Genomic DNA, 23,738 nt, shown 5'->3' with positions numbered 1-23,738 from the left:
GGAGAAATCAAAGTCTTTCATGGACTCCAAGCCCGGCCACTGTGTCGCAACCACTTCTTTCAGGTGACTCATCGTATGGTGATTAAAGAACGACCTCCAATTCTTTGGCCACGCGGGATCTGGGAGGGGGACTTGGTATTGTCCTGCGTCGGTTCTTGTCTTCATTCCTACCCGCATGGTACCCCATTTACCATTGGACGCCTCCTGAAACAAATTGATAGTCTTCGATCCGCCGTACTTTTCCAAATTCCACTTGCTGACATCTGCTTGTAGCAAGGGCAGGTCTTTCCCGCTTGTTTCGATTCCATGTTTGGCATATTTTGCTGCCTCATCCTCCCTCCTGTTTATCCATCCTCCCCTGCTAAGATTTTCGCTTCCACGATTTTCTATCGTCTCTTCTTGCTGATCCAACGGCGGTGAACGAGCAGCCCGACGAGCGTCACGCATAAAAGCGGAACTCCCTGGAGCACTATGAGGCGAACCTTGCGAGCTCGAGGAGCTTAACAACATGATCGGCGAAGGTGAAGTGAGTTGTTTTGCAGAGGAGAAGTTTTCAGCTGGTGGGCGCAGAATATTGCTTGGGCCTTGTTCGTCGTGTGAGTGCTTCAAGCTGCTTGAAGCTTGGTCGCAGTGGAGACGATCTATGCTAGTTGGACCATGACATTGCCAGGGGTGATTGAATGGGAGGTTTCGCCAGGGGTGGTTTAGTGGGAGTTCTTGCCAGGGGCGATCAAATGGAATGCCTTGCCAAGTCCTCGGATCACTTGAAAAGTCGGTCACAGGGCTGGCTGAAGAATTGCTGTCCGTAGGTGCGACGACAACCTGTTCATCATCAGGGACCACATCCTTGCCAAAGAGCCTGAACCCTCTCTTGGGCTCTGTGCTATCGGGTCCTGGTGGGGCTTGAAACGTGCGGTTTGGCAGAAGTACCGCTCCGAAGAAGAAGAGGAGACACACGGATCTCATGCTTGCTTTGTCGTTGTCAGTGGTGGCGAAGAGTGCGAAAGATGGCTTGACAAGTTCGTATATATATCCCAACGGCCTTGACTACCGCCTCGAGACACTTGAAGCTCTTGGAGCCCCGGCGTAGTTTTGCGAAGGGCGTCGCGAGTACAGTACAGTACAGTATATTGTTTGAGCCGTTGTTTTAGAAAGATGCCCCACTTACTCTCCCCAAATTAGCCAAGTGCCCCTCTCTCCCCGAAATTTTTTTTGACCCTCGGAAATATGTGTCTCTGCTCTCGCCAGGTTCCACGCTAGTGAGGCTGTACACGGAGGATGTCAAGCTCTTGTTATTATTGACAACGCACTTTGCAAGCTTGCTTTAGCTAATTTGGCGGTCATGGCAAACGTCATCCACCCCAGAATCAGACCCACGCAGTCATCGTAATTGCTGCCGGATATGTCTTGATCCTCCATAGAGCGCTTGCTGGTTGGCTCCGTTGCTTCGACCACGAGCGAGTTTTGAATGCACTACTTCTAGCAAGTACGGAGTACAGTACAGGAGCGACCACGCTTGTCCTCTCGGTGATAACTACAGCTCTAGCCATTCCATTTTCGTCAACGTCAATTCAGGAAAGCTTTAGCAGGACGTGAATCTAAACTAAGAGGGAAAAAAGACACAAGCTACAGAAGGTAGAAATGCAGCTACCGCTTTCGCAAATAAAAGAAGTAACCTCGTCGCGTTTGGGATATACTAAAATTTGAGCACTCTTTCCCCTACTTCTGACCGTGAACTCCAAGCTGGAAAGCTGAGACCTGACGCGGGTGTTCTTGCTACTGTCAATGCCCATCACAAAGAGAAAAGATAATTTGAAAAAGACGAGAGGAAGAGCAAGTGAAGTAAGAAGACAGGACAGTAAAAGCAGCTTTCTATGCCATTGCTGCATTTGCATCAGGTGCATGCTACGAGGCGTCGCCGTCAATTCTACTCGAGACTCGACGTTGTTGCGCCTCAAATTTTTCGACTGCCTTCTTTCCGGCGTTTCCGATGGCTCTTCTCTCGGCATCTCTCGCGCTTTTCAACCCCTTTTTGAGATTCTCAAAATCGCCTCCTTCATATTCCCCCTTCGCTTTAAGTCTGTTTATTAGCTCTCGAGTCTTGCGACTTCTTGTCTCCCGCGATTCACCCTTAATGTAAGGAAACGAGAGCCCTTTGTACTTAAAGTTGTCGTCCAAGCTGTAAACCTTGTGCCGTGGGGGCACTCGGTAGACTTTTTCCCCATTGTTGGGAAAGGGGGGGATGAAGCGGTCGCTCTGGATTATCTTCGAAGCGCAAGGCGCACCACGTTGATCCGCGCTGTCGGGCTGTACATCTTCAGAATGGCATTGTGGTAGCTTGTCTTTCACGGCAACCCCAAGTTGCTCCTCTTTGTTCTCGGCTTGGCTTCCGACAGTCGTGCCTAACCATTGCACTTGCTTAGCCTGAACCGCTTCGTGGATATGTTTTTTATTGCGATAATAGTCGGGGTCAATTTCTTGTAGCTGGCGTTCATCCGTTTTGACCTGACAGAGAAAGGCCTCTCCCGCGCGTTTAAGGAAAAGCCTCTTCAAATTCGTACTCCATCCGGGATGTGGGAGGGGGAGGTCATAGAGTCCTTGTTCGGTCTTGCTCTGCATTCCCAAGCGCATAGTGCCATATCGACCGAAAGACGCCTGCTCGAAGAATTTAAACGCCTCCTGAGCGTCGCGCCCTTTGCACTCTGGCACTTCCCACTTCCCAGTATTCAATGGTATCATCGTCAAGCGGTCGCGGGTAGCTTCTCTTCTCTCTGTCACATGTTCTTTTGTCCTTTTTGCCTCGTTGTCAGCCTGACCTTCCCTTTCATGAATTCTCTTCCTTGAGCCCGGCTGTTTCAAAGGCTGTAGATGAGCGACCTGACGAGCATCATGCATGAAGCTAGACTGCTCAGGAGCGGCTAAAGACGTGTACTTCGCAGCGAGAGAGCCTGCGGCAGGTGGTCGCAGTGTACTGCTTGAGCTTTGCTCGTGGCGTGGGTACTCCATGCTGCTTGGGATTTGCTTGTTGCGCGGGTGCTCCAGGCTGCTTGGGGATTGCTCGCAGCGTGAATGGCTTATGCCGCTTGCATCATGATCTTTCCAAGAGTGATCGATTAGAAGCCCTTGCCGAGTCCTCGGATCACACTGGAATTCGCTCGCGTGCCTGGCTGAAGGAACGGTGCCGCTAGCGTGTGCGGCTTCAGCTTGTTGATAAACGTCCACGTCCGTGCCAAAGAGTCTGAGGTGCTTCTTTGGCTGCTCGAGCTGCGAAGCTCCCTCTCCCCTTCCTGGTGGGTGTTGAAGAGTGTGGCTCGGCATAAATCCAGCTCCAATGAAGAAAAGGAGGAACACGATTCTCATGTTCGCAATGTCGATGTCGATGTTAGCAAAAATAGGGAAAATTGGCCTGACCAGTCCGTATATTATACTACCCTTTTGGCCTTGACTACAGCCTCGATATGTTTGAGACAAGTTTAGCCCCGGCGCAGCCTCGCAAAGGATATCGCCTTCAAAGTCGTGTTTGACCGGTTGCTCTGAAGAAACGCCTTTGTGTCCACTCTCTTTCCAAACAAGCCATCTGCCCCTTTCTCTCCGAACGATTCAATTGCCACTCTACATGTGCGCTATACTGAGGCAAGTGAGCAAAAAATAAAATTTCAAGCTATTGAGCACTCTTGATAAATGCACTTTGCAAGTTTGCTTAGCCCAAAAGCTACGATGTGAGGAAGCTGTCACCTGAGCGAGAGGCGCTAAAAGAAGGTATTCTCAGTTGAGGAGAAAAGAGAAGGGAGAGGGAAAGGGGCTCGTCAGTAAGGGCCAGCTGGCGATGGCGTGCTCCGGACGTCCGGCATGGCGAATAGTACCCGAGAGACAGGGCCTAGTAAACAGGCGAACGAGTAATCACAGGCGGACGAAATAAACAAAGGCGAGCGATAAGAAACGAGGAAACAAATAACAGCAGGGGTAATTAGGCGTCTAGGACGCTCCAAGGCCCTGACACAACGCGTCATGGCAGATGTCGTCGTTCCCAGACCAGACGGATGCAATCAATGTCACTTCTGCGTGGTCTGTCTTGACCTCATAGACCACTTCCTGGCTAGCTCCAATGTCCCAACCATACGCGATCCTTGCACACGCTGCACGTATCGAATCGGGAGCATCTATGTGATTCTGTTTATCTACCATTAAAGTATATTCAGGACGGCGTGAATCTTCAGTCTCGCAGGAACAAATCTCGAAACGATACAAAATATAGAAGAGAGGAATGCCTGCATCAGAGGCATGTCACGAGGCGTTGTCGTCAAATATCGACCGCGACTTCGCCTCTTTCGACTCCGCCTTCTTCGACTTTACCTTTTTCTCCTTGGACCGCTTTTCTTGGGCCGGCTTCTTTTCGACAGCTCCTTCAGTTCTTCGCTCAGCCCTTCTTGCATTATGCAGGTATTTCATGAACCGATCGAACTTCTTTGGATTGAAGTTATTGCACCTTTGAAGATTTTTCTTGAGCTCGAGAGTCTTGGCAAGTCTTGCCTTCTTCGATTCACCGTTTACGAAAGGATGCGAGAACCCTTCGTACTCGAAATTCTCGCCCACAGTGCCGAAATCATATTTGGAATTGGTGCGATAGACGCGTGCTCCAGTATTTTGAGGAGGAGGGATGAACCGATCGCTCTCGATGATGCTCAAAAGTGAGAGCGCACCTTGCTGGTCCGTACTCTTGGACTTCATTTTCTCAGAAGATTGTTCTGGTGGGACGCCTTCCGTGAAGTCTCCATTTCGATCCTCTCCGGCCTCGCCTCGGTATTCCTGGGTTGTCATCAACCATTTTCTTTGTATATCCCGAGCCTTTTGGCGGACTCCGTTGGACCATTTACCATACTGATTGTCAATTTTCATCAGGTCAAGTCCATCTTTTTCGACCCGCTCGCGTAGTTGGCTTAGGGCACGATCATTGAAGATTTTTCTCGACTCCTCGGTCCATTCGGGATGGGGGAGAGGAACTTCGTAGAGTCCTTGTCGGACGCTTTTGTTGGCTCCGATGCGCACGGTGCCGTATTGGCCGGAGGACGCTTGCTTAAATAGTGTAATCAGCTCCTGACCGTTGGGCCTTTTCAGCTTCAAATCTTCGAAATTCAACATTGTCATCTTCAGACCATCGCGGGTGGCTTCCTTTCTCTCCATCTCATCTTGACATGTCCCTTCTGCCTCCATTTCGGCCTTACGTTTCTTCTTGTAAGTTCTCTTCTTCGATTTTTGTTGTTTCAGGGGCTGTAGAGGAGCGACCCGACGAGCATCAAGCATGAAGCTAGATTGCTCAGGAAGGACGGAAGACGTCTGTTTCGCAACGTGAGAGCCTGAGGCGGGTGGACGCATCGAACTGCTTGTGCCTTGCTCGCGGCGCGGGTCCTCCAATGTGCTCGAGGATTGATAGCGGTGTGAATGGCCTAAGCCGCTTACCCCATAACCATTCCAGGAATGATCGGGCGAAAGCCCTTGCCGAGTCCTCGGATCACATTGGAATTCGCTCACGGGCCTGGCTGAAGAAATTATGTCGCCACTGTGTGTGGCTTCAAGTGGTTGATCAACGTATACGTCCGTGCCAAAGAGTCTGAGGTGTTTCTTGGGTTGCTCGGGTGGCAAAGCTTCCTTTCCCTTTGTTTGTGGATGTTGAAAAGTGTGGCTAGGCAGCAGTCCAGCTCCCAGGAAAAGGAGGCACACAAATTTCATGTTGGCAGTGTCGATGTCGGTGTCTGCGAAAAGTAGGGAAAGTTGGCCTGACAAGTGCATTTATACCACATCTGCTCTGACTACCACTCGATACATTTGAGACTTACAGCCCCGGCGCAGCCTCGCAAAGGACGTCACGATGAGAGTAGTATTTATCCGGTTGCTTTGTAAAAACGCCCTTGTATTCACTCTTTTTCCAAACAAGCCATCTGGCCCCTCTCTCCCCGAACGGCTCACTTTTCACTCTCCAAATATGCGTCACTCTGCTCTCGTTCAGTACAGCACTACTGAGGCAAATACGCCAAAAATGTCAAGCCCTTGATCACTATTGACTACGCACTTTACAAATCTGCTTTGCCCAAAGGCCAACATGTGAGGGAGCTATCCCCCTGTGCGAAAAGGGGCTCAGATAATGTTTTCTGCGACGAGCAGAAAAGAGAGAGTACAGGAAAGGGGGCTCGCTATATAGTTCAGGCGTCACAGAGCGACGCCTGGCCTATCTGGGGACATGGTGCATAGGTGCGCCAAAGCCTGCGTGATGGGCGTGCTGGAGCTTGTCGCGCTGTGCAGCGCTCGATTGCGAGCTTCGGACATCCGGTACGGTGCATAAGGCCCGAAGAATAGAGCCCAGTAAACAAGGCGAACGAGATAAACAAGTACGAGCAAAAAAAGGAGTAAACAGGGAACAGCAGGGGGACCTGGGCGTCCAGGACGCGCCACGGCCCTGACACAACTGTGCCATGGCAGATATTTCCGTCCCTAGGACAGACCCTCGCTGTCACTGTCACTGCTGCGTGGTCTTTCTTGATCCCCTCATAGATCAGTTCCTGGCTAGCTCCGATGTCCCACCCAAGCGCAATTCTTGCACACGCTGCACCTAGTGGAGCGGGAGCATAGTAAACGAGCGACTATGCTAGTCCTCTCTATTACATTCGCAGCTCTGACAGTCTATCATCAGTGTAAATACCAGGACGGCGTGAAGTCCAGCTCGGACGAGCAAAATAGGAAAAAGAACGAATATAAGAAGACACAAGATACAGAAGAGAGGAATGTCTGCATCAGAGGCATGTTACGAGGTGTTCTCGTCAATCTTTACACGCGACTTGGCCCTTTTCTCCTTCTTCTTGACCGATCTTGCTTTGCCCGCCAATCTTCTCTCAGCTTTTGGTTCAGCCCTTCTTGCGTTATCGAAGTCCTTTCTGAGCTGCTTGTGATCATTTTGATCGAAGGTTCCGTTCATTTGAAGGTTTTTTTAAAAGCAAAAGAGTCTTGTTCCTTCTTGCCTCCGTCGTTTCGCCCTTTACGAAGGGATGTGAGATCCTTTGAACTCGAACTTTTTGCCTACAACATCAGACTGTGAGGGTGTGCGGTAGACTTTCGCTCCAGGATTCGGAGAAGGAGGGATGAAGCGATCGCTTTGCATGATGTCTGAAGCTGAGGGCGCACCTTGCTGGTCTTTACTCTTGAGCTTCTTATATTTAGATTGGTATTCTGGCGAGGCGTCTTTGCTGAGCTTTGCGATTTTTTCCTGGTCGTCCTTGCTTTGAATCTCCTCAGCGGTCATGAACCATCTTAATTGCTCGGAAATGACCTCTTCACGAACTTTTGTGGGGCATCTACCGTATGAGGAGTCTATATCCTTCATCTTGCGATTGTCCGTTTTGAGCTGTTCGTAAAGCATCTTTCCCGCACGTTCAAGAAAAAGCTTTTTCAGTTCCATGTTCCACATGGGACGTGGCAGGGGAAGATCATAGAGCCCTTGTTCCGTCTTGCTCTTGATCCCGATGCGCAAGGTACCGTACTAACCAGAGGCCGCTTGCTCGAAGAACTCGACTAAATTCCGCCTACCTCCGTACTTTCGCACGAGTTCCCTTTCAAACTTCCATTGTGCAATGTCCAACGATATCATCATCAACCTGTTGCGGGTGGCTTCTTCCCTCACTAGATCATCTAGCACGTTCTCGGCTTCCACTTCCTTAAAAGGTCTCATCCTCGATCCTTGCTGTCTCAGGGGCTGTGGAGGAGCAACCCGACTAGCACCAGGCATGAAGCTAGACTGCTCTTGAGCAGCCGAAGACGTGTATTTCGCAACGAGAGTGCCTTTGGCGCGCGGACCCATTGATCTGCTTGTGCCTTGCTCGTGGGGCAGGTACTCCAGTCTTCTCGAGGACTGCTCGCAGTGTGAATGGCCTATGCCGCTTGCACTATGACCTTTCCAGGATTGATCGGACGAAAGCCCTTGCCAAGTCCTCGGATCACATTGAAGTTCGCTCACGGGCCTCGTCGAAGTGATGCCGCTTGCGCGTGGGGCTTCAAGTGGATGATCAACGTATACGTTCGTGCCAAAGAGCCTGAGGTGCTTCTTGGGCTGCTCGGGTGGCAAAGCTTCCTTTCCATTTCTTTTTGGATGTTGAAAAGTGTGGCTAGGCAGAAGCCCGGCTCCCAGGAAAAGGAGACTCACCAATCTCATGTTTGCAGTGTCGAAGTCAACGTTTGCGAAGAGTAGGGAAAAGGTTGGCCTGACAAGTGCATTTATACCATTTCTGCTCTGACCGCCACTCGATACATTTGAGACTTACAGCCCCGGCGCAGCCTCGCAAAGGGCGTCGTAGGTAATGTTGAATGAGTTGCTTTGAAAAAATGCCCGCTGTGTCCACTCTCTTTCCTCAAACAAGCCATTTGCCCCTCTCTCCCCGAGCAATTCCTTCGCCCCTCTCTGCTCTCGTCAACAAGAGCAAAAGTGAGGCATGTACTTCTAGAACATCAGGCTCTTGATCACTCTTGCCAACGCACTTTGCGAGCCCGCGTGATCTTTGCCGATTCCCAATGAAACATTTCCTGGCTAGCTCCGATGCCTCGACCCCGCACGGATTTCGCGATCTGCCTCTGGCGGATTGGGAGCTCACTACACAAGCAACCAAGCTCGTTCTCGCTATAGCCACTACAGCTCTGAACATCTAAATTTGAATTCATCAGAAGGGACTCGATAAGAGGACATCTTGGCTGTACCGCAGCAACAGGAGAGATGATTAAAACGAATGAAAGAGGTGCTGCATAAGGAGCATGTTATGAGGCATTGCCGTTGTTTTGACTTGCCGTAGCAGCTGTCTTTTCGTCACTTGTCTTTTCGTCAAATTTCGGTTCGTCAGCTATCTTTCCGTCAGCTGCCTTCTCTCCAGCTGCCTTCTCTTCAGCTGCTTGGATTTTGCTTGCTCCCGACCTTGCCCTTCGGAGCTGAGCTTGTCTCCTTCGCACCCTTTCCGTCAGCATTGCATAGTCGAGCGCTTCAAACTTATTTCTCTCCTCGAGCTCTTTTCTCAATTGACGAGTTTTCTTCCTTTTCGTGTTCCTGTCTTCACCATCGACAAATGGCAATGAAACTCCACGGTGCTTGAAGTTCTCGTCCAAAGGAGCGAGGTCGGCTTCTGGCAAGGAGCGGTAGACAGGTGTTCCTTTATTAGGAAAAGGGGGGGATGAAGCGATCGCTTTTCAGAATCTCGGGAGCTGATGATTCTCGTTGCGATGTGCCCTCTTCACGGAGACCAGAGGAACTTGCCGTGAGAGTTTCCTGATTCTCACTCTTCGGCTTCAACTTGGCCTGTGCCCACTTATAAGGTCGAAACCAGGTCACTGCTCTTTTGTTTTCCTTGATGATGGTCTGGATTGTCTCGTCATTAGAGTCCAGAGACGACAACATCCACTTCACTTGTATACGATGAGTCGAAGCTTTGATAACTGTGCCTTGGAGCGCAAAATCGGGATCGATCTCCGTCATTTTCCGGCCATCCTGCTTTAATCGCTCCTTCAATCTCTCCTTAGCTTGTAAAGTAAAAGACTGTCTCCAGGGCTTTTCCCATGCTGGATTCGCGAGGGGCAGCTCATAAAGTCCTTGGTTGTTTTCTTTGTTGATCCCAATGCGCATGGTACCATACTGACCTTCAGACGCCCTTTGGAATGCTGTGATGGTCTCTGGCGCAACGGGTGTAGATTCAAGCCACTTGTCGAGTCTCAATTGAATTAATTGGAGGTTTTCACGGCTTGCTAATTGCCCGTTCTCTTTGACCAGCGCTTCTGCAACGCGCGTCAGTTTCTGTGGCCTGCTCACCGCCGTGGCTTTCTTTTTGTAAGGTCTCTTCCCTGATCTTTGCTGTTTCAGTGGCTGTGGAAGAGGGACCCGACGAGCATCATGCATGAAGCTAGACTGCTCAGGAGCGGCCGAAGACGTATATTTGGCAGCGAGAGAGCCTGCGGCGGGTGGTAGTAGTGCGCTACTTGAACCTTGCTCGTAGTGTATGGCCTTCAACTGGCTCGGGATTCGCTCGCGGTAGGGATGAAGTATGTTACTGGAGTCCTGCCCGTACGGCTGGGTAGACTGCACCCCTCTAGCAGTCCCAAATGGGAGCCCAGGGTCGCTTACCGTCTTCTCGGACGACGCGCTGCCATTGTACGTGCTTTCGACCGGTTTACTGGGTTCGATATCCTGTCCGAAGAGCCTAATGCGTTTCTCGGGCCGGTAGTCATCGTTTCCTGGCGATGGATTTTGATAACTGTGGCTTGACAGCAACACAGCTGCAATGAGGGAGAGGAGACAGGTGGGCCTCATGCTTCTCATGTAGTTGTCAATGCTCGAGGTCTTGCACGAAGTCTGACTGACAGCGTACAGTACAGCACAGTACAGTACATCTACCACTACAACTGCTCCTGATATACGCCTAAAAGAGCCCGGTAGCGCCTTTCATAGAGCGCCATGTACATGTCTCCTACTCAGGAGGCGTCATGAAAGTGTCTGTTGCCTTTTTCTCTCCGGCAACATGCCCTTTGCCCTTACTGTCTCCCCGAAGGAGCGCCTTTGACCAACGCCTTTCTTTAAAAGATGCCTCTTGCCCCATGCAAGCCCCGGTGGGCTCGCAGAGGAGGACCAACAAAACATCACGTGCTTTGCACGAACACGTGACTTTGTCGTTTCCATCACTTCTCCAACTTGGACGAGGAGATGTCGAGAAGGAGCATCGCCAAAGTGTGTGTGCCAGGCCCGTCGATGCTGGTCCGCAATCTCTTCCTCTCAGTCGCCCGGCAGGCTCGACAGCAGGTCACGTCCAAGGTCTATGTGCCGGCATTCGGTGCAGTGGCGTCCTCTTCACGCCTCGTCCTCCCTCACCAATCATTTAGCACATCGGGACCCAGGCGTCAGGACCGCACACTGGAAGAGAAGAGAGACGCAGCAGCAACGGCAGGAGGGCACTCATCCGAGGAGACAAAAGTGAGCGAGCTCTGGAATTCTGTAATTGATGCGATCGATTCGGATTACCGCAAGAGCGAGCGGCCAAAGAGCGAGCACAAGAGAGGTAGTCCAGAAGCCAGGGCGGCCGAGCGCGAGGCGCGCTTCGAACAGAAATGGCAGAACCGGGTCGTCTTTGGCGCCAACCTGCCGGGAGGAACACCAAGCGCTGGGAGAACCGTCGAAGTGAGCAGCGACCACGGCAGGCATGGCTCGGCAACCGAAGGGGAGGATGTGGCCAGGGCGTATGCGATGATGATGGGCACCCTCCGCCGCAATAACATCCGAAGAGAGCTCAACTTGACGCAACGATATGAGAAGCCAAATCAGGAGAGGAGGAGGAAACGGAGTGAGCGTCACCGGAGAAGGTTTGCCGATCTCGTGCGGAAGAAGGTTCAGCTGGTGAGTGTGTCACAGTCAGTCCACGTCTGCCCTGCTTCCTCCTGACATCCTTCAAACGACCCAGGTCATGGAGCTCAAGGCTCGCGGCGCTTAGAAGACTGTATTAAGACCGTATGCAATGCATTGAAGATGATCGATAGCATCGCCGTGATCTGATCGGAACAGCCACGATAGTGGTCGCGGGCCATGTCAGTTCTTTGCGCCTCTCTTGTGTGCAGCAGAAGAAAACCAGAAAAGGCTGAAATCGAGGGCCTGCGAGAGATGCCCGCGTGTCTGTTGCCCCAGACAAGTAGGGTCCCAATTTATTAGTTCAGATTCCACACACAAAAAGAGAGAGAGATAACATTCAACACACAACCTGCTCTTGGAACGCAGACGTCGCTCAGCGCAGGGGCCGAGGACACACGGGGTTCGATGGCGTCAAACACAGCACAGGCCGCCCAAGGTGGTAGCGGGGTTGGTGGCGGCGTGCGCAGCAGTGACATTGGCAGCGGCAGCGGCAGCGGCAGCGGCAGCGGCAGTGGTACCAGTGTTGGTGGCTGCCGGTACGCGTTCGTGACGCTTCTTACGACGGACGAATATCTTCCCGGAGCACTCGTCCTGGCCCACTCCCTTCGGCGCGCCCACAATGTCGCCCTCCAACCGCCTGGCACGTTGACGCCTACGGATATTGCCAATCTCGGCGCAGGCGGGCTCTCTGCTTCACCATCACAGACCTCATCGTCCAGTGTGGAGCTCGTGTGCCTTGTGACACCGAGCACTGTGAGCGTTCGTAGCATTCGGGCCCTCGTTCGGGCCTTTGACAAGGTCGTCGGCGTCGAGCCGCTGTCTTTCTCTGGCCTTGCAGCGACCTCTGTGCGAGGTCAGCGAGACAGAAGCAGAGCGAGGGAGATTCGCGAAAACAGCCAAAGGAAACTGGCCCTTTTGGGTAAGAGATTCCCCCAAGATTCTCAATTGTCTGCCACTCACCATCTTGCTCTTGCTCTTGCTCTCTCCCTTGGGCTGTCTAGGTCGGCCTGATCTCGATGGAAAGACGCTCACCAAACTGCACGCCTGGCGTCTGACGGGCTACGACAAGGTTGTCTTCCTCGATGCCGACATGCTCATCCTCCGACCCATCGCCCACCTCTTCAGCCTCACAGCCTCGTTGAGCGCATCGCCCGATATTGGGTGGCCCGATGCCTTCAATTCTGGCCTCTTGGTCCTGACTCCCAGCCTTGCCACATTTGCTGATATGCGTGCCTATGCCGTCGAGCGCGGCAGCTGGGACGGTGCCGATCAGGGCTTCCTCAATGACTACTATGGAGGCGAACTGGCGACCGGCGACGAATCGAGGGGCGGCGGGTGGCACCGACTCCCCTTTCGCTACAACGTCACTCCCAATGCGGGCTACGAGTACGTCTACCCCAGCCACTCTCCTCCAGTCCTTGTAGGAAGAGATCCTCTGACCCTTGCACACTTTTCTGAGCTAGGTTCGCACCTGCGTACGAACGCTATGGTCCTGGCATCATGGCCGCGCACTTCATCGGCCAGCACAAGCCGTGGAATCGGCCTTCACCTTCCCGCTATTCCTCATCAGCGGCGAGCAGAGCAAGGGTCGCCGACTATGACGCCCTGCTGGCTAGGTGGCACGATGCTTATGAGGAATATTACCCCGCCATTGCAGCTGCACGCAGCGGTGGCACCGCCGATGTTGTCTTCACCGAACGAGGCGCTGAAGTAGTGGAGCGTCCTTTCGTGGTCCCTACTTACCGCGCGGTGTGGGATGCCGAGACGGGCATTGAGCATCGGAGACCACACCCCAGGACCCGAGGCGTTCGCAACCGCACACACAGCTCGGCCATGCGCGTTGCTGGCCAAGTCGAAGACCTTAAAAAGATGTTTTCCCCAGATGTCGTTGCGGCGAGCGCTGCGGCCGACGTGGACGTGCACGTTCCAGGCGAAGGCATATATATCAGCCTGCCCCTCGACGGGCGCACCAGCCTCATGCCACTCGATCTCGGCAGCGAAGAGAGCGGCGATGAAGGCGACTCTGCCGCTACTACCCCACGGCAATCAATGTCGTCGGCTTCACGTTCTGGTCAGTCTGTTCCGCACGGCTACGAGTCCCATCGAGAAGGTGTACCGCCAACTTCGATAGAGATCCCTGCCTCAGCCACACAGGCGCAATCGAAAGAAGTCCACGACTGGTCTCCGCCAAAAGTTAGCTGGGACCCAGCTAAGGAGCCTCCGCCGACGGGCCAGGGTTTCTCTGAATACCAGATGCGGAACCCCCCAGATACCTTTTACGTCAATGCTTGGGACGTGCCAGCCCATGAGCAGCCCCAGGGCAAAGCAGCCTTTTTCCCTGCACAATTCTTCACCGGCACGTCGCTGATGAGTGAGAGCAGCAGGCAAAGGGCACTCGCGAAGCTGCAGCGCGAGCACTTTTTCGACAACCTTGGAAGCGAGAGACCCGATCCCAGCAGAGTCAAAGCCGTGTTCCCGTGGGAAGAAGGACATACACAGCAGCAAAAGCCGACTTCTTCTTCGTCTACGCACCAGCGAGATCGAGGCCAACCCAAGCCGCGCCGAATGTTCCCAGACGAGGATCCACCTAGCGTCGTTCCTGGAAGCGTCGGTCTTAATGCGAGCTTGGAGCGCGGAAGCGGCTCTCCCTCATATGAGGTGGAAGAGCCGAGTTTGGATTACCAGACGGCGACATATCCATCGTATGGTCCCCCGACGAGCTTGAACAAGGCACTCCCAGCCAACTTGAGCTATGCTAATGCCTGGGATCAGGTCAAGGGTATCAATGACTACGTGCGACGTGTAAAGGGCTTGGCACCTTCCTCGTCCAAAGCTGGTGCTGTTGAAGGGCAAGGGGCTGCACCCCAAGGGGCAAGCTCAAAGCATCGCTCGAGCACCTTTGACGGCGGTTTCGGAAGAGCAGTCGGTAATCCTGGTGGAGTGGCAACCGACGACGGAGGCCGGGGCGAACAGAACAGCGCCGATCAGAGTGGCGATGGCGACGACGAGAGCTCGTCGGACGACGATGATGGCGATGATGACGAGGGAGGAGAAAGCTGGCCTCGGGAGAAACCTGGAAAGGGATATCAGAAGCGCGTTGAAAGCAGCAAAAGCGGAGAGACGTTTGTCTGGCCAAAGAGCCCGAGACAACACGGATCTCCAGCCCTGTATGGCGGTGGCGGCAGCGGTGGCGGCTCTGCGTCTGGAGGCTTTGGAAGCGGTGGGGCAGCTGGAGGATCTTCTGCGGCCATGTACATGGCGAGATCGAGAAGTTCGTCGGGCGCGGGCTCCTCATCGCACCTTGGCGCCTCCTCCCGACACTATTCGCGGGCCGAACAGCCGGCCGACTATGACGCGATCCTTGCCAGCTCACCTAGGAGACTGCACTACAACGGCCTTTACGGCTCTTCTCCAGGAAGTGGTGTTGGGGCTGGGTCTTCTCACTTCATCCAGCAGCAGCAGCAACGCATCCCGAGCGGGACACACGACGGAGGAAACATCATGAGGCCGGGCAGCGGATCGAGCAGTCCAACGGCCATCATTGGCGGCAACGACACGACATTTACGAGAAGCGAACTGGCGCAGATGGCCAGGGCTCATGCTCACGCGCAGGGCTCCACCAGCCATCTGTCTTCCTCAGGAAGCGGCGGCCACCCACCGAGAAGGTCGAGGAGAGGACCACACTACTAGTAATGTTGAGCATCCTGCGTTGGACAGAAGAGCGCCTTCTGCTTTCACCCCACCCCGTTTGCATGTATCTTGGATGGAACTTAATTGCCCATTCAAATTTTGTGGATACGAGGGAGGAAGTGAGAAGTGAAGGTCAGGAAGAGAGAACAAGAAGGAAGGAGAGGAAGTGAGGAGGTGAGAAAGTGATTAGAGAGACCGAAGAGTCTATCAGGGTTTCGCTGAATCGTCGGAGGTCTTGGTCTCGGGAAAGGGAAGCAAGCTGGTGGGCTTGGCCGCTTTTTCCAATATCTCCTTAGGAATGTCAGGCTTCAGTCCTTGGGGACCCAGGTACGGCGGATCGGAAAGGACCATGGAAGGGAAGTGGGGAATCCAACTCGTGGATCCTGAGCTCCCGACATCCCCTTCTTTTGACGTTGTGGATTTCATGTTGTCCCGGAGCCTCCGGTATTCTTCTTCGAAGGCGGACAAGTTCATATCTTGCTTTTGCGTTTCCTCCGGTAGAGGTTGGTTGATGTCGATAGAGAAACGTTTAAGACCTCTTTCTTCCCCGTCCTTCGGAGGCATACCGTTTGTGTGGTAGATTTTATACTCTTCCGCCTTGACATATGCAAAGGGGTTATGGTTGTAAGTTGCGTTCTTTATGTCGTGGAGGAGGCGGCGGTAGTTCTCTTTGTCTGCTTTCATCCAGCCTGTGACTGCGTATTTGCTTATTCCGAGGAGCAAAGAGAGATTCGCCCTCAACATTGAGATATCAGGACTTTTTGGGCTTGATTCCGTACGAACGAAAAAGGAAGGTGTCGGCTGGCCGAGGGTCCAGCCAGTGGCAGTCAAAGGAGAGTCACAAGACGACAAAGAACAACCTTCAGCGGTACGCAGGACGCCCATTTCATACAAGTGACGATTACGTTCCGCCTCCCTCCACTCACGGTCCAGCTCGTCCATATAGACTTTGCCAAGCTTCTTATCTTCGTCCTTGTCCCCAGATGAAGTTGGTGGTGCCTCCCCAGAGAGAAGTCCGAACCCGTTCATGTGTAAGATGCGCGCTAGTCTGCCTGGTGCCTTCGTCCGCATGCGTAAGAGTGTTGAGTAAGAGATCGGCTCCTTGGTGTCAGATAGGCCTCCAGTGGCAACTCCGGCGAGGATATGACGGATACTGCACCCTAGACCTCTAACCGCATTGTCTGATCTGCGCCTCTTAGGCAACTTTTCCTCTGGCTGTGAAGAAGATGGATCCGCTTGTGTTTTGCGCTTTGACGTCGATGGCGATGGTGAATACAGATTGTCTTCTGACGGATCTGCTTCTGACGGAGCTTTGAGCCTTGCTTGCGCCTCCCTTAGAATGTTCGCATGCCTCTCCTCCCTGTATTCGCGTCTCTTCTTTCCGCCTAACTCGTAGTATTGCCCAATCATTTCGCGTGGAATGTAGTCTTTCGGGACCTTTGTGAAAGATTTCTCCGTCGCAGCTACATAGAACTTTTTGTAGGCTTCAGGGTCAGCATCTTTCCAGCCTTCCAGCGTAGGACGGAAGACTTCGAGCAAGATGCACAAAATCTCTTCTTCGGCATGCCTTCCACTTCCGATTCTTCTGACAAGATCCTTGAGACCCTTCCACTCCAGCAATGTAGGCTTGCCGCGTTCGTCGAGGTACTTTTTGTAGCGAGCTTCGAGCCCTTCCGAACTGAGAGCCTCCCTTTTGTATTCCGCGAGGACTTCATCTACGTATTCCCTGGCATTGTGTCCATCGTCGTCCTTCTGCAGATTTTCTTTGGCAGTAGCTTCATCAACATCTTTAGGGCGCTCACCGCATGCGAGCATGACCAAGGCCAGCTTTTTGGGTTTCGGTAGCCTTCTTAAATATGCCCAATGTATCTTCTTGCCATTTCCAAGCTCCTGAACTGCGGCTTTGCATTTTTCGTCCTCAACATTCTCGATCTTCTCCCGGACGAACGAAGTGTACGAGCCAACTTTTTCGCCTGCATGGCTTCTCTTTCCCGAGCTTCCGCTTGGTTGGTAATATGGAAATTTGTATATGAATACGGCCTGCTTAGACTTGTCAGGAGGCGGTCCCTGGTCAGTGGTAACACTTGAGGGAGCTGAGGAAGGGCGAAGGACAGAAGTGGACGACGAAGCGATGTTGTCAAATGCTCTCTTTCCAAGGCCTTTGCGATCTCCTGCTGCGTTTGGACTAGCAACGACGCTTTGCGCAGCTTCATGGAGAGTGTTCGAGGAGATCGAAGAAGGTGGTGGCGAAGGTGGCAAAAACTTCGAGGAGATAGTTGGCAGCGACGAGTCGGTGGCGCGGCCCGGGTTGGCATTCCCCTTTGCTGCATCAACGAAAAAGACAGCAAGGATTGATGCTCCTAGGAGCAGAATGAGAAAAGATGCAGCACGACATGGACTACGCACCATGACCGATGCGTCTTCGTGAAACAAGTAGAAGTGTGAGACGTAAAGTAGATGGGGAAAGACAAGAGAAGGAGCGAGTCTACTAAAATGCCTGTGGCGCACTCTCATTTATAGCCCCTGCTTCGGTACTCTTACGTGTGCATGTGTACGTTGGTGTGTGCATGTTAGACTCGGTGTCTCTTGCCGTGATGAGTAGTAACAACAGCAATGCACTGCCTTGGCCCCGAGAGCACGCAATATGGGAAAGGCGCGCTTACGCGCAAACGCCGTCGGGCCTTTACAGGAGCCTTTAGTCTAGTTGCCCATTCAAATCTGTGGATATGAGGGAGGAAGAGAGAACAAGAAGTAAAGGAAGTGAGGAAGTGAGGAAGTGAGGAAGTGAGGAAGTGATATAGAGAGACCAAAGAGTCTATCAATTTTTCGCTGAATCGTCGGAGGTCTTGGTCTCGGGAAAAGGAAGCAAGCTGGTGGGCTTGGCCACTTTTTCCAATATCTCCTTAGGAATGTCAGGCTTCAATCCACGGGGACCCAGATACGGCGGATCGGAAAGGACCATGGAAGGGAAGTGGGGAGTCCATCTCGTGGATCCTGAGCTCCCGACATCCCTTTCTTTTGACGTTGTGGATTTCATGTTGTCCCGGAGCCTCCGGTATTCTTCTTCGAAGGCGGACAACTTTGTCCCTTTCTTTTCTTCTGGCGGGCTTTTATTAAGGTCGATGATCGGGACTTTGCGACCCCGACGTCCGCCCCTTTCCTTAGCTTGACCGAGAAAATGGTAGTGGTCGTACTCTTCCGGCTTGACATATGCGAAGGGGTTGTGGTTGTACCTCCCCTCCCTGATGTCGTCGAGGAGGCGTCGGTAGCTTTCTCCTTCCTTTTCCCTCCAGCCGAGGAATGCGTATTGGCTTATCCCGAGTAAGAAAGAAACGTTGACCTTCAGTGTTGTTGTAATCGGCCCTCTCTTGGCCTCTTCAGTTCGAACAAAGCTGGAAGCTTTCGGCTGACCGAGCATCCATCCTGTGGAAGTGGAAGTAGGATCACAAGATGACGACGAGGAACAACCTTCAATGGGAAGCAAGACGCCCAATCGATATAAGTGACGATTTCGTTCGGCCTCCCTCCATTCACGTGCTAGCACGTCCAAGTAGACGTTGGCAGATTCCTTTTCTTCTTTCTCGTTCTCTCTGTTTCCAGATGGAGTTACTGGTGGCACCCCAGAGAGAAGCCCGAGTCCTCTGTCATGGAAGTAGTGTGCAAGTCTGACTGGTGACTTTGTACGCAAATCTAAGAGTGCTGCAAACGTTTGCGGTTTACCGACATGTTTCCTTCGCCGGGCAAGCTCGGCAAGCATCTGACTGAAGCTGCCCGCACAGCTCTTTACCGCATTGTCTGGACTCGCTTCATCTGTCCGCTTTGGTCTCTTGGGCACTATTTCCTCCAATTCTGAAGATGCTGTGTCCGTTTCTCCTTTACGCTTCGACGTTGAAGGCACTAGTGATTCCAGATTTTCTTCTAGCAATTCCGACTCCGACATCTCTTCGGGCTCTGTTTGCGTCTTTCCTTCCATCTTCGCTCGCCACCTGGATCTGCTTTCCCTTGTCTGTCCCTTGCCGGCTATGTAGTATTGCCCAATCTTATCGCGGGGGATGTAGTCTCTCGTGTCCTGTATGAAAGAATTATGCCTCGCAGCATCATAAAATTCTTTGTAAGCTGTCTTTTCCGCTGCTTTCCAGCCTCTCATCGTAGGACGGAAGACTCCGAGCAAGTCGCACAAAACCCCTTCTTGATCATAATTAGAGAGCCCCAACCTTATAGTGAGCTCTTCGAGACCTTTGAATTCCACCATTGTAGGCTTGCCGCGTTCCTCTAAGTACTTGGCGTAGCGTTTTTCCAGCGATTCGGAAGAAAAGGCATCCGCTTCGTACTCTTTGAGAGCCTGCTGCACATAGTCCTTGGCGAAGCCTCCTGTTTTATCCGCCATTATCTTCTCTGGGGCCGCCGTATCATACCCTTCCGAATGTGAGCTGCATGCGAATATTATCAGGGCCAGCCTCTTAGGGGTCGCTCTCTTGACAGAATTCCAATTTTTCGGAACATTATCCCCGATTTCTTCTTTGCATTCCTTGTTTCCAGAATTCGCAACACTCAAGATTTTCTCCCGTATGAACATGCTGTACGACCCAATTCTTTCGCCTGCACGTTTTGTTCCTTTTTCATATTGTGCAATCTTGAGGACGGGCTTGAATAGTCCAGACTTGTCAGGAGGCGGTCTCTCGTCCGTGGGAACAACTGGGGGAGCTGAGGAAGGGCGAAGGACAGGAGAGGAGGACGAAGCGACGTCGTCCAATGCTCTCTTTCCAAGACTAGAGTGAGTCCCTGGAGCGTTCAAGCTGACAATGGCGTACTTCGAAGCTTCAAGGACAGTATTCAAAGAGATCGAAGAGGGTGGCGGCGAAGGTGGCAAAATTTTCGAAAAGGTGTTTGACAGCGAAGAGTCGGTGGCGCCTCCCAGATTGTCGTCTCCCTTCGCTGCAACAACGACAAAGACAGCAAGGATTGATGCTCCTAGGAGCAGAATGAGAAAAGACGCAGCTCGACATGGACTTCGCATCATGTATGGTGCGTCTTCGTGAAGGAAGGACGAGTGTGAGACGCAAAGCAGATGGGGGAAAGGAAAGAGGAGAACTGAGACTAGTCAAGTCTCTGCGCCACACGCTCACTTACAGCTCCTGCTTCAGTATCCTTGTGTCTGTGCATGCAAACTCGGTGTCTTTAGCCGCGATGAGTTGTAGCAAGTAGCAAAGCACAGCCTCGGCCCCGAGCACACGTAAGATGGATAAAGCGTACTTACGCGCAACCGCCGTCGGGCCTTTACAGGAGCCTTCAAAAACGTAAGAGTGATCAAATCGCTGAGCTGAACCCTGCAAAAATCACTCCGCTCCTTGAGCCTCTGGATTGAATCGACTTTGGCAACTACAAGTGGGAGAGACAAAACGATCGCTTTGTGTGCTTACGAGCAAGCGTGAAGATTACGAAGTCACGGTGACCAAATGTCGACGGACACTTGACGAGCGTCTTCGTCTTCCTTCCCGGAGTATCTTCTCGCAAGCGAACGGAAGAAAGTAGGAAATCAATTCGTCTCTAGGAAAGTGTGACAGAGAACAGGAAACGGAACGATAGGGACAGAACATCAATCAGCTGGCAACAGGAACATGCGAGCCTTTGGGTTCCGAAGGCCTGATCTTGGTCTCAGGATGGGGGAGCCATCTAGTAGGAACAGCCGAAGTGAAAGTGGGACGCTCTTCTATCTTGGGGGTCAACGTATCTGGGCCGAAGTATGGGGGATCGGTAAGAAGTAGAGAAGGAAGAGTCGGTGGTGGTAATGCAGAGATGTCGGTACCCTCTGAGAAAGGGATTCGTGACGACGCGATCCGCTGATTGAACCTCTGATACTCTTCTTCGAAATGAGTTAATGTCGCACCTGGTTCCTTGCTCGGCGGAGCCTGATTAAGATCGAAGGGGTTTTGTTCACCTGTTATAACTTCCCCGTTCTCTATACGTTTACCGTGCGCCTCATAGTCTAGGTATTTTCCTGGGTCCATGTACTCAAAAGGGTTGTGTGTGTACCTTCCTTCCTTTAGGTCCTTGATCAGTCTGCGGTACTTCGCTTTCGCGCCGCTCTTCCAACCTATGATTGCTAGCCGAGAGGTACCAAGAAGGGTAGCGAGCTTGAATGGTTCTGACAGCACCTCACCATCCCTCTCATTAGTCGGCCTGACCTTGACGTCGAATAGGTCCGGGCTGGGCTGACCTACGCTCCAACCGGTGGGAATCGGATCGTTGGTCGAAGGCCCCGTCGACAAAGCGGAGTTCATTGTAGGTCGTAAGATGCCCCATTTGAAGAGGTAACGGTTCCGTTGTCCTTCTTTCCACTCTCGAGCTACTTCGTCGAAATACGCTTTGCGCTCCTTCTCCTCTTTCGGTCCAGGCAATGCCGCCTTGGATAGTGGTCCCATTCCACAGTCGTGCAGTGGCTGCGCTAGTCTGGCTGCATCGGTGTAAGACCAATGTCGGATGGTGTTAATACTGACCTTCTGTCCTCTTTTCTCCAAACACTTGGCGAGTTCATTTAGCAGTTGGATAGAGCTTTCTGGCTCTCTACTCCGTGCCTTTTTCATCTTCTTACTCTTGCCTTCGTTGGTCTTGAGCCTACTGTATCTTCGTTTAGGCACTCGGATCTTTCGCTTCCTGCCCCTTGACGTTGTTGGCGCTTGTGCGTCTGAAGCTTCTGTCGAGTCTACTCTGTATTTTTTCTTCCTTCTTGCTTGCCTCTTTTGCGTTTGAATCCCTCGATATTTTCTTTCTGCTTCAAAATATTCTGTACTTCTTGCTCGCGTAAAGTAGTCTGCTACGTTCCCCGTGAAGGTGCCGTCCTTTAGACCTTTGAGGAAGCGCTGATAGTTGTCCTTTTCTAATTTTTTCCAGCCTTCATAGACAACAGGGATGACTTTAAGTTGGTCGCGATAGACTTGTTGGCGCTCTGGCGATGAGAATTTCTTCTTCGTTTTGTCAAGAAAGTCTTGCCAGCTCGTCACTTCCACCATCTCGGGTTCGCCGCGAAGTTCACGGTCCTCGTCGTAAAGCTTGTCAAGGTTTTTTGGGGAGAAGACTTCGTTCCTGTATTCCTCGTGGGCCGCGTCTATGAATTTCTTCGCCAGGCCCAACTTGACTTCAGCCTCTCCTGGGAGCACTTCGTCTTTCAGCTCGTCAACGTTTTCGACAAAGTTTTTAGGGAATACGCCGCACGTGAGAAGAGTGATTGCCAGTCCTCGATAGTCTCCGTGACAGTAGGCCTGACACAAGTCGCTGCTCGAGCGTTCTTGGACTTTATCTCGACACTCTTGGCTCGCATACTTTAACGGTTTGACAAGCTTGTCATTCAGAAAGCTATCCCTAGTGCCGAGCGAGCTGCTCACTCGTTGAGCCCGCCTCTCGGCGTGAGGAAACCAAGTGATAACGAAAGGTCGTTGCCACTCTTTGGTCCCAGCACGCTTCCTTGTAGCTTTTTTAGTAAGTCTCTTTTGGTTAGTGTCGGGTGGGAGCGAGGGAAGCCGGGCCGGATTAGGAGGATCTGGAGCGGACGACGAAGCAACGTCGTCGAGCGCCCTCTTCTCAAGATGTGAGTGAAAGTCTGTCTGGCCCTTCCTAGCCGCTGTGTCGTAGGTACTTTCAGCAGCGGTATTGAGAAAGCTCACAGAGGACGACTGCGACAAGGGCGAGTGCTTCTTTGGGAGAGGCGAAGACAAGCGGTCGGTGAGACCTCCAGGATCAGTCTCTGCCTCTGCAGCGACCATGCCAGAGATGGCAAATGTCGACATCGCCAGGAAAACGAGAATTATGTAGGGCGCAAGACGAGAAGAGCCTAGCATCCTGAATCGCTTGCAACTCCTTAGTGAAGGTTGTCAGAAGAGAGGAGAACGAAGATAAAGTGGCGGCTGGGGTGGCGTTCTCTAGTATTTATCTCTTCTCTGGACTCCAAAAACAAGTGCGAGCGCAAGCAGACCTCTTGCGAGTGCGAGCCACCGAGAATAATGGATAAGGAATTGAAGAAAATAAAAAGGGAACTGAAACCCCAAAGCATTTCGCTTCCCCCGAGCTCAAATATCTCGCGAAAGCACTTCCGACCGCCCCGGACAACAACAAGCTGACGTGTTTGGCCTCTACAGAGCTTTTTGAAGGCTTCCGGGCTATATCGTCCGTTTTGACCTCTCTCTATGACTTGACCGCATCCAACTCGCCTCATTCTCAATGCAAACGAGGGAGAGTGAGAAAAACACTCGTCATGTGCAAAGTGGAGCGTGGTCTAGGAAAGGCTACTGGTACGATGTGAGATGTAGCGAATTGCAATGGAGAGCCTTGGCCCCGAGCGCACGCAGCATGGAGATGGCGTACTTACGCGCAACCGCCTTCGGGCCTTTATCGCAGCCTTTGACTACGCAACGGTGATCGAGTTGATGAGCTGGACCTTGCGAGAGTCACCTCAAGTGAATCGCTTTTGGCCATTGTAAGTGATAGAGATGCTCATATATACGTACGGGCAAGCGTGACGCAACGAAGCTGAGGTGGCAAGATCTAAAAGCAAACTATATGCCACCCTTCATCATATACATCTTATATGAGAAATAGGAGGAAGTTGATTGGGCTTGAACATTGGAGAGGGAAAAAG

General features: G+C 52.3%; 6 protein-coding genes across 6 annotated transcripts; 2 read left to right on the top strand and 4 right to left on the bottom strand.

Annotated features, from left to right (window-relative positions):
- Window positions 1-4,284: 4,284 nt before the first annotated feature.
- FA10DRAFT_294140 (hypothetical protein) lies at window positions 4,285-5,727 on the bottom strand (the record flags this gene model as incomplete). Its single annotated transcript, XM_025524437.1, has 1 exon — window positions 4,285-5,727. One exon carries the CDS (start codon window positions 5,725-5,727, stop codon window positions 4,285-4,287), a length of 1,443 nt encoding a protein of 480 aa, XP_025377716.1.
- A 1,300-nt stretch (window positions 5,728-7,027) lies between these two features.
- Window positions 7,028-8,197, bottom strand: FA10DRAFT_260338 (hypothetical protein; the record flags this gene model as incomplete). Its single annotated transcript, XM_025520010.1, has 3 exons — window positions 7,028-7,329; window positions 7,576-7,897; window positions 8,003-8,197. The coding sequence occupies 3 exons, from the start codon at window positions 8,195-8,197 to the stop codon at window positions 7,028-7,030; spliced, it is 819 nt and encodes a 272-aa protein (XP_025377715.1).
- Window positions 8,198-9,302: 1,105 nt separating this feature from the next.
- FA10DRAFT_279631 (hypothetical protein) lies at window positions 9,303-10,600 on the bottom strand (the record flags this gene model as incomplete). Its single annotated transcript, XM_025523552.1, has 4 exons — window positions 10,145-10,600; window positions 10,006-10,099; window positions 9,664-9,972; window positions 9,303-9,325 (listed from the first exon to the last, which is right to left on the bottom strand). Exons 1-4 carry the CDS (start codon window positions 10,337-10,339, stop codon window positions 9,303-9,305), a joined length of 621 nt encoding a protein of 206 aa, XP_025377714.1. The 5' UTR covers window positions 10,340-10,600.
- A 122-nt stretch (window positions 10,601-10,722) lies between these two features.
- FA10DRAFT_266980 (hypothetical protein) lies at window positions 10,723-11,570 on the top strand. The gene is made up of 2 exons (XM_025521727.1): window positions 10,723-11,407; window positions 11,472-11,570. The coding sequence occupies exons 1-2, from the start codon at window positions 10,766-10,768 to the stop codon at window positions 11,499-11,501; spliced, it is 672 nt and encodes a 223-aa protein (XP_025377713.1). The 5' UTR covers window positions 10,723-10,765; the 3' UTR covers window positions 11,502-11,570.
- A 251-nt stretch (window positions 11,571-11,821) lies between these two features.
- FA10DRAFT_286219 (nucleotide-diphospho-sugar transferase) lies at window positions 11,822-15,106 on the top strand (the record flags this gene model as incomplete). Its single annotated transcript, XM_025524061.1, has 3 exons — window positions 11,822-12,335; window positions 12,418-12,802; window positions 12,880-15,106. The coding sequence occupies 3 exons, from the start codon at window positions 11,822-11,824 to the stop codon at window positions 15,104-15,106; spliced, it is 3,126 nt and encodes a 1,041-aa protein (XP_025377712.1).
- A 2,818-nt stretch (window positions 15,107-17,924) lies between these two features.
- FA10DRAFT_294132 (hypothetical protein) lies at window positions 17,925-22,986 on the bottom strand (the record flags this gene model as incomplete). The annotated part of the gene is made up of 12 exons (XM_025524436.1): window positions 22,740-22,986; window positions 21,897-22,574; window positions 21,699-21,791; window positions 21,604-21,627; window positions 21,328-21,560; window positions 20,994-21,015; window positions 20,527-20,610; window positions 20,364-20,393; window positions 20,237-20,261; window positions 19,321-19,536; window positions 18,614-18,696; window positions 17,925-18,529 (listed from the first exon to the last, which is right to left on the bottom strand). Exons 1-12 carry the CDS (start codon window positions 22,939-22,941, stop codon window positions 17,925-17,927), a joined length of 2,295 nt encoding a protein of 764 aa, XP_025377711.1. The 5' UTR covers window positions 22,942-22,986.
- Window positions 22,987-23,738: the final 752 nt, after the last annotated feature.

Source organism: Acaromyces ingoldii, assembly GCF_003144295.1.
Source record: "Acaromyces ingoldii strain MCA 4198 unplaced genomic scaffold FA10scaffold_3, whole genome shotgun sequence".
Classification (NCBI taxonomy): domain Eukaryota; kingdom Fungi; phylum Basidiomycota; class Exobasidiomycetes; order Exobasidiales; family Cryptobasidiaceae; genus Acaromyces; species Acaromyces ingoldii.
Note: the sequence above shows the minus strand (reverse complement) of the source record. Positions and strands in the feature narration are given on the sequence as shown.

What these genes read in the sequence shown, in the direction of transcription:
- FA10DRAFT_266980 (XM_025521727.1), top strand. Translation starts at nt 10,766, where the DNA reads ATGCTGGTCCGCAATCTCTTCCTCTCAGTCGCCCGGCAGGCTCGACAG. An exon ending in TGCGGAAGAAGGTTCAGCTG is followed by an intron (nt 11,408 to 11,471) that starts GTGAGTGTGTCA and finishes CAAACGACCCAG; the next exon opens with GTCATGGAGCTCAAGGCTCG.